The following is a 13,972-nucleotide window of genomic DNA, read 5'->3' as shown; positions in this document are numbered from 1 at the left end:
GGTGGTGGTGACATATGGCTGATTTGGAGTAAACTGGACACAGCTGCGGGTACATTTTCTGCTGGGTTATAACTGCATGGGACCTGCCCTGGAGCCAAAGGGCCATTCTTTCCCCATCACAGAACTTTTGAAGCCTTGAGTACAGGGCACGTTTCCATCCTTTTCTTCCTTGCACCGTGCTTGCAGGGCACAAGCTATATGGCCTTTCCTACTACTTCCACGTTTCCTTCAAGAGTTCTGGAGCAAGATGCCGGGATTTGGAAGCCCCACACATTGCAGTGGGTACAGCTGCAGTGCGCACGAACAAACGTGGATTATTAGGGGATGTTTTTGGATAGACCTCCCCTGACTTTGGGAGGTCAGGAAGGTTTTTGCAGGGCAGCAGCATTGAAGTCCCGCTCGCGGCAGCGCGTTAAGGAAAGCCTCCCCCTGCGACCGCCCCCTCCTCGCGAGGCAGCGGTACCGATCGATAAAGTGCAGGGCACGGAGACCAAACGAGGGCAGCGAGTCGGGCCGCGGGGAAAGTTCTTCACCTGCGCCCTCCGAAGAGCGGGGGCAGCCATGGGCCGCCCGAGCCCGGCGAACAGCGGCGCGGCCCCACACCGGCCGCCGGGGGCGGCAGCGGGCGGGCGGCGGGAGGGGCGGCGGCGGGGAGGGGCGCGGGCCCGGCCGCTCCTCCCGGGGAGCGCTGCCAGCGCGGCGCCGGCTCCTTCGGCACTTCGCGCCCGGCCCGTGCAGCCCTGTTGCACCCACCGCCGCCCCCTCCCGCCCGGCGGGACCGCTGCCGCCCCGCGCCGTGTGCCCCCGCCCCGCACCCGCCCGGGAGGCTGCGGCGCTCCGTCCGTCCGTCCGCGCCGGGCGCGTGGCTCCTTTGTGTACAGCAGCTGCTCCTGAATGCGGAGGCGAAGCCCGTGGCTCGGCACCGAGCTTTTAAAAACCGGCAGCCCTCCTCCCGCCCTGCCTCCCCTCCTGCCGCCGGGCGGACGGCTCCCACCTGGGCTCCGCCGCTCCCCCCCTCCCGCGTACCTGCGCCCGCCGCATCCCCGCGCTGCCCCGGCCCCGGGGAAGGCACCTGAAGGTGGATCTATCACAGCTCCCGGCCGGCTCTCCAAGTGCACTTCTGGGACCAAAGCACCGGCATGGATGTAAGATTTTACCCGTCCGCGGCGGGCGGCTCGCTTCCCGGAGACCCTTCCAACCTGGACTTTGCCCAGTGCTTGGGCTACTATAACTACAACAAGGTGATTACCCCCCGCGCTCGGTCGTTCCTCGGGCTGGGGCGGGGGGTGGGAGGAGGTGAAAAGGGGGGGCGGCTCGGAGCTCCGCGGAAGCTCCGGAGCCGCTCTCTCGGCTCCCCGGCGGGCGCAGCGCCCGGCCCGGAACAATGGGCGCTCGGCTGCGCCGCTCCGAAACGCGCTCAACTTTTCACGCGGCGGCTCCGCGGGTCGGGGGGAGCCCCGCGGGGCTGGAAGGGACGGCGCCGGCGCTGCTCCTCCGCGCGATGCCGGCTCCGTGCCTTTGGGACGGGAGCGAGCGGGCATCAGCTGAAAGTACATCAGCGCTGAAGGTAACGGACGCCTGAATGTGACGGGGTTGTCAAAGAAGTTGCGGTACCACTTCTATTTATTCACACCTTCTTTGCGGCGCGTGTAGTTTGTTACGGTCGGAAGCAGTAGCGGTTCCCCAGCGGCTTACCTTCCTTTAGAAATACGCTTTAATAATACGGAGATGATTTGTTTCACAAATTACCCACATGTGGGAAAGGCGAAGTTAAGAACGGCGCTGTGACTCACGCTATTTTGCCAAAGACTTCGCTGTTTGCACTGCGATGTGTCAATAGCGCATTGAGCTATTAGCAGCGGGCCCTCACACATGCACATAAAGATCCCTTTCACGCCGTGTTTTCCTGGTGCTGTGTTTGTCCAACCTCTGGGGCCTTTTGTGAGGCTCCGGGCGAGATGCTGAGCGAAAGGGTGCCGCGCTGAGTCTGAACTCGCACGAAAAGCCGCTCGCTGCTTTAGAGCCCTCTCGCAATAATAGCGAGGCGAAGTTTGGTGGAACGCAAAGAGCGCTTTCAGAAGGGAGAAATAACGCGGGTTCAAGTGGAGAGGATTCGTAGCTGACTAAAACTTTCTCCCAGAGGAATTCCTTCTAACTAGATGTCGCGAGTGCCTTTCCCTGTTGCTCTTTATGACCCCGCTCTCGGCTGCTGCCCCGTTGCAGCCCGTCGGTGCTGCTCCCCCCCCCGAGGTGCGCGCACGTACGGTGCGGGGATGCAGAGCGGCGTTCGCGCAGCGTGCAGCAGCACTGCGCATGCTCGGCGCCGGCCCTATTAGCATGCCGCTTTGTTAGTAGTTAATACAGAGAGACACGGGAGCATGAATTAAAGATGAAACGCCAACCTTAACCTCGAACGCTGCTAAGGACTTCACGAGCTCTAAAACACAGTGTAAATATTCACTGTTGTCAAGAGATGCCGACTAATTTTGGGAACTTACAGCGCTTTCTGACGGACGGCTTTGCTTACTGTAAATCTCACTTGTTCAGGAGCTTGGTTGTTACACACGGTGTGTGCTTATCTCAGGAGCTGTTACACTTTGCCGCGAGGGTCCTTCCATTATTACTTTTTTTAACGTCCAAAATGTTGAATGCTTTCGAAACCAGAAGTTTATTGTGTCTGCTGACTTGTAGCTGAAGTATTTATGACCACTCTGCTGCCTTTCCCTTCCTCGTACAATGAGAACAGAGCACGCATTCAGGATAAGTCAGAAGTAACCAACTTTTGACCTATCCAGTTTGGTTTCTGTGCTCTTGAATAAAATCTTGGCACAACTCTTGCAGGCCAGGCTTCCAGTCCGGGGCAAAATGTATCTCAGTAAGTGGAGCACAGCTCCTATTGCCTGTGTCCTGTGATGGTTATCTTGGCACAAGGCAGGCCTGGCATGGGCAGGACACACGGAGCAGGGCTGTGTTGCTGTGCTCTGGGTGCAGTTGCTCTGAGGACGGGTGAGGAATCTGAGTTCCTAGAAAGGAGGGCCTTAGCTGCACTGAGCTAATCTCATCGTCTCTGATCTTTATAGTCTGTACCCAGAGCAGATACGGTAAGGTTGGTTTGTTTGTTTTTTAAACCAGCGAATAAAAGGAGAGCATTTATTTGGCAGCTTTCCCCCCTGCTTTGCTTTCTATCCATTCTTCCCTTTCTTTTCCCTGCTTTTCGAAGGAAAATAAATGATTCCTCTGGCTGGCACCGAGATGATCAGAAAGCACAGAAGAGAGCTGGGATGTGTACTCCACTGAAGCTAATAGGAGAACTGTTATTGATTTCACTGTGGACAGTATTTCACCTAAAATCTTTCTGGAACTCACCTGAGCATCCTGCCTGCTTGTCTGTGCTACCTGTGACAAGCACCGGACAGCAGGCAGCATGCAGGCAGGGGTGAGCATGTTGTGTGGTTGGATGTATCTGCAAAAACCCAGTTCTTTATGTGAAAGCACTCCCAGGATCACCAAGACACAGTGCTGATGGTGTATGGCGTACCTATGGCAAACTGTACCTTGTAGCAGTGTCTACAAACGTTGAGTGTGAGGCCTCTTACTGTAACTATGATGCAGGAGCAGGGCTGCTGCACAGGCAGCTGTCCCTTGAGCTGCACCTTGGACCCTCAGTGGGAGCAGCAGTGTGACAACCAGATATTACACCAGGCCTGGCCTCTGGGCTACAGTGTGAGGGGTCCAGGCCTTGTGCTGGTACCCTGAGGCTGGGTCCTGCCCCACAGCTCTCTTTTAAGCTCAGTGTTGTGCTTTTGAAACCCGCTGTCTGTACTGAATGGTCATTCAGTATGGGTTGTTGTATTGCTTTTTTTGAGGTGGACATTACTTTTAAGCACAAGATAGACCCTTTCTGAGTGCCTGAAGTAAGCGTGGTAGGGACCATAAGTTGTGGTGCAGCTTTTACAAGTGTCCTGGTGAGGTTTATTTTTGTCTGGATAGCGGGCAAGGTGGCAAACATGCAGAAGGGGTGAAAGAGGAAACAGGGAGATGGAAAGACAGCAATTTCTCCAAGGTTACACCATCGGTCACTGACATAATCAGAGCCACAACCAAGGTATTCTGAGACTCAGCCCAGTGGTTTATGCTGAATCTCATTTACTCTAATAGGATTACTTACATGTTTAAAGTAAAGCATGTGCTTAAGTGCTTTGCTGGATCAGGGCCATATTTGATAAGTTTTCAGTGCTGGTGTGAGAGTCCATAACTTGACCCTGCGTGTGTCTGGCTGCTGGTGGTTTGGGATAGCAGCGATGCACCTCTGTGCCGTGGAGTTGCCTAAGCACGGTCTGTTTCTAGAAGGCTCCTGCTGCTTTGTGTACAAAAAAATCACTGAAAAGTAGCTATAAAAACTACAGAAAGTTGAAGGATGCCAGCTGTTGTAAAACATGCTGCTTCTGTTTTGAGCCCTTTTATGGCTCTGCTGATGGAGAGTAATTCTGGACATTCACTATAGTTTTGTAGTGTTTTTTTTTTCTAAACAAACTTTTGCACTTATTGAGTAAATAACTTGTCTTGTACTAGAAATATTTCCTGGGCTACCATTCATCACAGTGAATATATATGTATGTATATTTTAGAGGAACCATAATTCTCATGATGCAATTTGAAAAGGAAAAAGAAAACTCCAAGCCCTAAACGCGTACTGCTCAGCCCATGAGTTAGCATTGTATGAAATTCCAGAATCCTTACTTCATTATTTAGCTGTCTACATTTTTATAATGTTTATCTCTCCTGTACAGATTGCCCTCGAAGGATACCAATTTCAAACACCCGTACCTTAATTTAGGCACCGGCATACATGCATGAATGGCAGAGCTTGATGTTTTTGGCTGAGATATTTTGCATTTTACAAAAGAAGCTCAGGAAGGTTATCTTGTTCTTCCAGAGGTAAAGCACAGATAGCAGTAGGTTAGTAGCATGCTCAGCTGGCCTATAAGCCATTCCTATTAGCACGCGTTGGTAGCAAAAATGGATTACAGTTATGCAAACGATTCAAAATTACTCTCCTTGCAGATTTAGTGTGCCTATACACGCATAGGTTTTTCTTTCATACAGCAGATGGTGAGAGACAATGAGTGCATGTACGCTGTTAAGACAGAAAGCTCAGTGCTCACTCATCATCTGCTCTGCATGTATGCTGGTTCACATCTGGGCTGTGCTGCGGTGCGGACGCGGCGGTTCCTTTCCTAGTGAGAGCGGTCTGTGGGCTGGGAGCTGCCGTGTGCTGTGGGCATGTGAGCAGCCTTGCTCTGCCCATGCTGAGGCTGCCCCTGCTAGGTATGTACCTAGCTTTGGCTCGGGGCTTGGGAACTTTCTGTTGTTTTTGACTAGGAGCTCTGTAAATGCTGTTTTATCTTCGATGTTTCCCATTGATCTTCCAGCACATGTGGCAAGTGTGCTGAATGGGTTCTTTCCTAGAACAGCTTTCCCCTGCCTCTCATATCTCTAAACCTCAGGACTATGCAGGCAACTACTGCTGGGAAAGAAAAAAGATCCTGAAATATTTGGCTGCCCATGATGGATGTGTGATTCCCTGTGCTTGCAAGAAGAAGCGTGAGGATCCCATGAGTGTGTCCACAAGGACACAAACTGGCTTTTGTAACACCACCCCCACTTGCACTGCACTGTCCTATGGGCGCAGTCACCTTCAGATTTGGTGATGTGACTCTCTCAAAGAGCTTTGCAAGGAAACCCATGGATGCCAAGGGCAACAACTGTGCCAGACCCTACGTTGCTTGGAATGAGTTCATGTAACAGGGGCACTAAATGGATTGAGCACTGCAACTTTTCTGCTCTGATGCTGCAGATCCTGTACTGAATGCACTCTTGGTTATCAAGTCATGAGGAGGAACTGGTTATATACAAAGTTTACTTAGGAGAGACGGTTTCTTCCTGGTGATTAAAAAAAAACCCAACACCTGCTGGTTGTTTTCATTACAGTGGATTGCAATTGTATCAATAAGACACTTGTAATAATGCACAGCAATATACCAAGTGCTTGAGTAATCAGGAGTACTTTCACTGTGTGCAGAAAGGATAAGCAGGTGTGTTTTTAAAGTACTCATAGTTTAAAGTAGCAATGGCAGCTCTACTGTATGTGTCAGGGACCCACTCACACCTCTGCTTCTATGGTGAGGGACCACCGAGCAAAGTGAAGTTTACCACACTGTGTCCTATGGGGTGTGCTGCAGGCTTCTATCACGTGGACACTTAACACATACCTATATGTATTTGTCGAGTTCTGACACCCCCGAAAAACCCAACTAAGTGATGATAATCTAATTTAGGAGGAAATGAATTTGCGCAGTGCTAATCCTACCTTTTTATCTGTAATCACATTTCTTCTGCTGTAAAACTGCACCGTTACTCAGACTTAATGGCAGGGCTGCATTTTCAGATGCTTCAAACTCTTATCTGATAGCTGTCTCCGTACTGTTACTTGTCTGTATGATGTGTTTATAGAGTGCCAGTCACCATAGTGTCTTTGCGATGATTGCTACCAAAATTGAGAACTCTGAGGTGAAAATCTAATCAGGACTTCAGATAACAATGTCACACAAGAGCCTTCTGGTCTTTGCCTCTGCGCTGCGTTCAGATGAAGGCTTTGATGAGATCATGCTTGCTGCTGCCTTATTCATTGTTTGTTTCTGTAACAAGGTTACCATTTCATATCTTCTCCACTGTGTGTTAGCACCTGTCAGACCATTCCAAATTGCGTTCTGCATGTATTCCCTGTTTCAGTATACTGGAAAATGTGTTTGTGGGACTGCTAAACTGGCAAAAACCAAACGGGAGGCTGCTGCTGCCCAGTGGCTTCTGCAGTATGCACCTTGGGGATCTGAACGCAGGTCTGCACCAACTTTCCCATAGGTATGGTGGTAATGGGCAGGCAGGCTGAGAATACAGACTGCTTTCAGCACATTGAAAACACTGAGTTTTCAGAGCAGGGTGCTGCAGGTCCGTCTGACCAGGACTGCAGACTCTATTCCATTTGTTAAGATGTGCAACTGAAGGTAGCACGCTTTAGTTTGTTATTGAAGATGAAGAGTGTTTTAAACAAACAGTTCTTGTTTTTTGGTTTGTTTGCCTAGCTGACGTGCCAGCTGCTGGTATCAATGTTCTGCATGTCTTCCTGCCCAGCAACCTGCATTTTGTTGAGAATCCCTATGTAAATATCAAGAGGGGAAAGAAAAAAAATCTTTAGGAAGATGAAGAATCCTCCAAATTCTAATCCGTACTTGAGGATATGCTGTCAAAACTAAATGTGTTTTCTGAAGCACCCTGTTCTAAAAAAACAGGCACTTGATCCCTTAATATCCCTTTAAGCTTGATTAAAAAAATTAAATCTTTTCTATTTTTTTTTTCCTACCTTTTCTTTCTTTTTTTCTTTATCTATTTTTGTTTCTTTTCCTTTCTGGTAATTGTTTCTCAGTTCTGTTTATGCACTTTGTAGACTGACTCAATGTGGACATCTTTGATTTACTTACATGGACATGAGATCAGACCTGCCCTTGGCACTTCTTGAGAGAAACGTTTGCAATTCAATGCTTTATTTTTTCCTATTGTAAAGTTGCCATCTTTCTCACTGTCTGGGTCACTGTGGCCATACATCATCACTCCTGGCCACAGGCTTGTACAAGCTGAGATTAAATCTTATGCAGATGAGTGGGTTGTGACATAGTGAAGGTAAAAATGAAGGGGAAGTTTGGATGAAAGGTCAGCATTGGGACTGGCAACCTCTGAAATAAGGCATCTATTTGCCTTCTGATTGTACTTTACATTTCTACTTCTTTGGGCATGACTTTATTTGCTACTGGTGGAGGTGGCAGCTGCAGAGGCATGGATATCTCTTCATTTGTCTCTCCCATTTCATGAAGGATGTCATCGGTGATGATGTAAAATCATTATGCTAAACAGAATATTGCTTTTATATGCACATTTGGAACAGAATTTTCTCTTCTGTAGATTTAGTATCCTAAGAGTTTGGATCAGCTGGGCAATTGAATAAGAGATTGCAAATATGCAGAATTACCGGTAGGTGGGATGTGTGCAAGATGAAGTTCTGCATTCAGACTGTTTTGGTCACTGGAAGCTATTTGCTTTCATCTATATGTAAAAGACCAACCCCTCAATTTTTGGAATGACTACCTTGTAATTTTTCAAGAGTCCTCTGGCACTGAACCTTACTGGCGTTATTACTGCTCTTCAGTAGATTTGAGTTCCACAAAAGCTATAGCAATCAAAGCAGGGCTCAGTTTTCAGTCTGAAAAAATCTTTTCCGTAGCTTCATTATGAAACTTCCTTTTGAGAACCAGTAAAAAAGTGACACGTCCCCATTTGGCTTTCTAAAGAAAACTTGTCAAGAGAAACTTTTTTGTGTTTAGCAGTGGAAATGACATATAATCTGCACTAGAGTTATGTAAACAGAAAATTCTGGAGAAATTCGGGATTACAAATATTTAATAGTTTCTTAGATATTTAAATTAATGTAGTACTCAATTATTTTCATCTCGCCAGGAACCCAGGCATGGAAACAACTGGAACTGTGAGAACCACCCTTACTATCCCAATGGGGCAGCCCCTATATTTAAAGTGAATTACTTAAAGGTTTGCAGGTTTAGGGTGTATTTAAACACCTCAATATTGATTAGCTGCCTAATTTTGATATGAAAAAATGTGTTAAAACCATGCAAAAATCAATTGCTGCCTAGTGGAGTAGCTTATTTTTGGAGCAGGTCATATTTATTTGCTGTTCTGCTTTTTATATTACTCTCTTTAAAGTCAAAAGGCTTATACAAATAGTTGAATGGTTTAGGGGACTGTATTTCTTTTACTGATAGAGGTTAGAAGGCCTCTGCTTTTTAAAGAATTTGTTTCATTAAATAAATATGAATTGTGTTAGGCACGGGAAAATAGCCATTGTGTTTGCTTTAGTGTAGGGTACTGCAGTTACTTTTGTGGTTTTTAGTAAACATGTGGATGAAGTGATGATAATTATGGGTGCCCATGTAAATGCGAGGATATCTCCTGTGAAAAACTTGATAGCTGCAGTGTCTTACCACAGTCCATCATGGCTCTTTTTTTTTTCTTCCTGTTGTTTTGCTTATTATAGTTAGAAATACACTGACCTTACAGTTTAATTAATAATAATTAAAAAAAGTTGTTTCCTGCTCTATACATGAGGCAAAATAAATAGAATTTTACAATGAGTTTTCTGCATGTTTTCCATGGCAGAACTGTAGGTAAAATGAGACTGATTTCAAGGCTGTGCACGGGGCATACCACAAAGCTTAACATTTGAGGAGGTGCAGTTTTGAACGAGTGTTCAATTTAGATACTTAAGTGAAAGCATTTGCACTACGGAGTAATGACTTGAACTAAATAATGTGTTTATGTGTACACAACTCTCGGTTTCTGGTTTTCTAAGAGTGCACAATGACAAGTCGGTAGAAGCTCCTTCATTTTACATTGTTTGACCAAGTAGTTCACAAGTACAAGCTATTTTTATGGAAATGGATTAAATGGGTGCTTCTGCTCTGTCCTTCTAGCATCTTAAAAGCCTTCATTCCTTCTAACAATTTAAAAGCCTGCCTGAAGTTGTCTTTGTGCACACCTGGTGGTGAGGCTGAGCCCATGGAGCACACATGGGAACTAAGTCAGGTGTTAAATCATGCTAAGCAGTCTGGCTTTATAGATGGTGACTTGCAGCATTGCTTTCTTGGTACCTACTGGTTGTTTTGAAAGTAGCAGAAGTACTGGTAAGGAAAAGCTTCCTTTTTTTTCCTTCTTGTACCTTTGTGCTTTAGGGTCTAGTACCTGATACACCTTCTTTAGTGAGTTTTGTGCTGAGCTCTTAGTTGATGCCTGTAAGGTGCCTATGTGTAGTACAGCTTGTTGAAAATACATTGTTGTATCAAGGATTTGATGAGCCATATGGACGTATCTTATCTGTGCTCTGCTTTCATGATTTATTTATTTATTTGTTTTAACCTTGGTCTTTTTAAAATAATGTTTGACACAGCTGTGTGCATTAGTGGCTTCAGGGAAATGCACTACTTTGTACTTTCCTAGGAGTTGCACCTTGAGGCGGGGATTTGCTGCTGAGATTTTGCCTTTGTGGAGTCAGCTTGGTGGGTGCCATTTCTGTGAGAGCATCCCTGGAGTTTGCTTAGAGGCATCAGGTTGCTGGGGCTGCTCTCTGGTGTCCCCTCAGCTCTGCTTTGACTTGGGCTGGTTGGTGTCTCTGGGGGCATCGCTGCTGGGACAGGTGTTTGGTTGACATACAGCTCTGGCTTAGGAGGGCAAAAGGCAGGTAGTGTGATCTAGGGCTAAGCACAGCCTAGAAAGATGTCAAAAAATGAAAACAAGTTATACTCATTGAGTAGGCAAAGTGATAAGTCTTCAGAATTTGGCATATAGAGACTTGTGGTATGTCCAGGATAGTATTCAGCAACAAATCTTGCTCTTTCTATCTCTAATTCTGCTAACATACTAAATATAGAATTGCATTCTATGATTCTGTGTTTATTTTGTCTCAATCTGCAGTTACAGTTTATACAGTTTAAGTAGAAAATTGTTTTTCTAAGTATAGTCAGCAAACAACTTGTGGTAGATTAGCAGCCTTTCTTGCCTTCTCTGTTAGAAAGCACTTGAGAAAGGATGGCAAAGATTAGCTTGAATTCTGTCAGCACAAGTGTATTACTGGTGATAACACACTGTGTAAGCTGTAGCAATGTTCCACTGCTGGGAAAGGTGGGGAGAGGCTATTTGTTGCTGTACAGGTTGCATACATTAGGATATGTGTATCTTCTTTTGAGATCACAGGTCTCCTTGTCATTGCTTGCACTCCCACTAATTAACTGAATTTCACTGTGGCTATTTCTGCATAGTGTTCCGTGTTGTTTAACTGTGTTTATGCAAAACTGTTTCTAAATGGAAGTTCTTGGTTCTCTCATCATGAAAAGTGAGTGACAGTGATCAAGAGCTTGATTTTTATTATGACAAGCTGCAGGTGAACATTACGCAGTTCTTCCTAACTCTATGTCTCTGAAAAGGATAACAAACTCCATTAAAATGTCATGCCATCAGTAGTGAATATTTAAAATGCATAAGGAAGGATAAAGTCTTGGAATCACAAGAATTTAAAAGCTTTCTATATGATTTTAGATTCTGTATTTGCAGATCTTCTGAGTTTCATTTATTCTCTGCATGGGTAAGAACTGATACCAAGCATGTAGTTTGCCCTCCTCCTCCCTGGATGTAACCTTTTGCCTTCAAAATAAATGTGAATGTTAAGAAAGAAAGAAAAAAGAAAGGAACAATTTCCATGGAGGGAAATCAATCTTGTTCCTTCAGAATCATGAACTCAGGTTGGTATGTTGCAGCTGCAGTGAGTACAAGCAATGCACAGTGCAGTCCTGGCACAGAATTTCAACTGTGAGAAATCTTCTATCTTCTTCTTTTCTAACTATTGTTCTTTAGTTTCTTCTTATTTGTTGAATATTAGTGCTTTTACTTTGTCTTTTGCTCTGTTGTGGTAGGAAGCAGTCTTTGTATTCTCTGGTGCCCTAGGAAATGGCCATTTGTTAATTGAGATAAAGAATGGAAAAGGGGCTGTGAAAACACCTTAATGAGAAAGAGGCAATAGCATATAGAAAACACTGTTAAGCATTTAAAATTTGGGGATTCATTGTTTTCAGTCTGCCTGAGTTCCTGACTTTCTGTAATTTTGATGCTGTTTGTTTGTTTGGAGAGAGGGAGGCGAGGAAGAAGCAAGCAATGCATGCTCTTTGCATTTTGAGATTTCACATTAGCTCTGGGGAAAGAGAGAGGTTTGTAAGTTCATCTTTTACTTTATTCCATGGACAACGTGTTATCCAAGCAAAGGAGCTCCTATCTTCAGCCTTCTCTTGTATCTCTCTTTGCCTGGGATCTTTGCATGCAGAAATAAGAAATAACAAGATTTCAGATGATGAATCTCAGTGTGAATGCTAGGAAAAGGGCAGTTGCTTTATTGATCCCAGCTGCTGAAGTTTTCCCTGTGAAGATGACTTATATTTATAAAAAAAAAATAAATCAATGAGACAAACAAACAAACTGAACTTCTGATAAGAACTGATTTGAAACATGTTCAACTTTTCCTTTCTCATCTTTGCTTTCCAAAATCTTCTGAAGAACTGAGTACAGTCCTGCTCTTGTGCATAGGAGTATTCTTTCTTTGAAGAAGAGAGATGTTTCTGCTTCTTAGTTGAGCTTTATAAACTTGCTGGAAAAAAATTCAGCTTGGCGGATGTGTTTTGAAGTGGTTGTTTCTTGGGCACTGAACCGTTCATTTTGTGAAAGCATAAAGCCACTTCTTCATACCTGCTGACAAAACAAAAGAAACAATTCTAATCATACGTTATGTGTGGACAGGCTGTGATGTTGGTAAGCATTGCTCTGGCTTCTAAATAGCACCAGCTCTATCCTGTGTCTCATCCACACATTTGCCTCAGTAGAAATCATGAAGATGGTCCCGAGTTGGTTTTGTCTGTGTTTTTACTAAACAAGTGAATCATTCCAATCTTTTCTCTAGCTTAGATACCAAACAAAAATGAAGCTACGTTCAGCTGCTTTGAGTTGGGAAGGTGTAGGTAATCTTCATTTCTGAAGTGTGAAAGAACTGACACATAAAATTGCAGGTCTGGCAGCAAAGATATATATATATATATATTTTTCTTTTTCTTTTTTAAATAAGTACCTCGCAGTTGGAGAATCGATTTTTCTTAAGAAAAAATGCCATAGGAAACCTGAAGTATCAGTGCTTCAGCAGTAATATGAGAAATGTGGCAAGGCGGCGGAGAAGACAGTGTTGATACAGACATGGCTGCACAAATGCTGGCTCTGGCTTCTACTGGGAATGAGAAACCTATGATCACACTTGATATTGGTGTGTTTCCTTTTGACCATGAGTACAGTGTGTCTGTGGAAGAAGTTCCATCTGCCAGCACTGTTGTAAGTGTTCCAGCCTAACAAGAGCTGCTTACTGAACCAAGCAATTCTTCCGAACTTCCTTCCATCCCACCCTAAAAATTTGGACACTCAATTTCTTGCAGCCAGACCTCACTGTTGTGCACAACAAGGGCTGGGAAAACTCAGATTCCCTAATCTAGGCACTGTTTTCTGCCATTGTGCAATATAGCTTCTTTGGCTTTTAAATTTAAGCAAAACTGTTGACAGTACAGATGTTGCTATAGATATGATAAAAGCGGAATTACATACAGTAGAGTAAATTAAGGATTAAAGCTAAACTATGGATTACCGGTTAATATCCAAAGTACAGAGGAGCAGCTTAATTCCATTCTTTCAATCTTTCCTTGAACAGTCCAGTTCATAATCCTGTTTAGATAGGAAATCGGTGCATTTTGCATCACTCTTTTTATATCGTTGTATAGAGTATTTGTCTGGAATTGCAAGGAATTTAGTTGCAGAAGAGCTCTTGTATTGATCTTCTCTAAGCAAATCAGAAGTTTTTCAGAGAGTGGCATTCCCAGGAAATATACTTTATGTCATGATGTTCATTTGTACATTTGTCTTTTGGCCAGTGTACAAAAATAACAAGATAACTTTTTACTTACCCATATAGGGAAATCCCTGCTGTTCTCTGTGATTATTCGTATGTCTTTCTAATAGCTCTCATGATTTTTATTTATTTAAGGTACATTTCTATTTCGTGGCCTACCAAAAAAAAGGAAAATATAGGTGGTGTGTTTGTTCATTTTAAACAGATGTCTGACAGTTGAAGAGAACCTGTGGGTAGCGGTAGATAGTTGGCTAAATTGACTCTGGAGCAAGTTTGTAGAGGGCCAGCACAGTGGTGGGTCCCATACAGGGGAGAAACAGAGCTCTTGATTCACATTCAGGATAGATATCTTGATTCTGT

The 13,972-nt window shown here is 44.7% G+C and overlaps 1 protein-coding gene across 4 annotated transcripts in view; it reads left to right on the top strand.

The window, feature by feature from the left end:
- Positions 1-756: 756 nt before the first annotated feature.
- The window catches only part of TOX3 (TOX high mobility group box family member 3), a 71,470-nt gene continuing 58,254 nt past the window's right edge, over positions 757-13,972 (top strand). For all 4 annotated transcript variants that reach the window (XM_072346500.1, XM_072346502.1, XM_072346498.1 and 1 more), the window contains exon 1: positions 757-1,241. In XM_072346500.1, coding sequence (XP_072202601.1) covers positions 1,140-1,241 — 102 coding nt within the window. In that variant the 5' untranslated portion in view covers positions 757-1,139. The remainder of the gene's footprint in view (positions 1,242-13,972) is intronic.

Source organism: Excalfactoria chinensis, chromosome 11 (assembly GCF_039878825.1).
Source record: "Excalfactoria chinensis isolate bCotChi1 chromosome 11, bCotChi1.hap2, whole genome shotgun sequence".
Classification (NCBI taxonomy): Eukaryota; Metazoa; Chordata; class Aves; order Galliformes; family Phasianidae; genus Excalfactoria; species Excalfactoria chinensis.
Note: the sequence above shows the minus strand (reverse complement) of the source record. Positions and strands in the feature narration are given on the sequence as shown.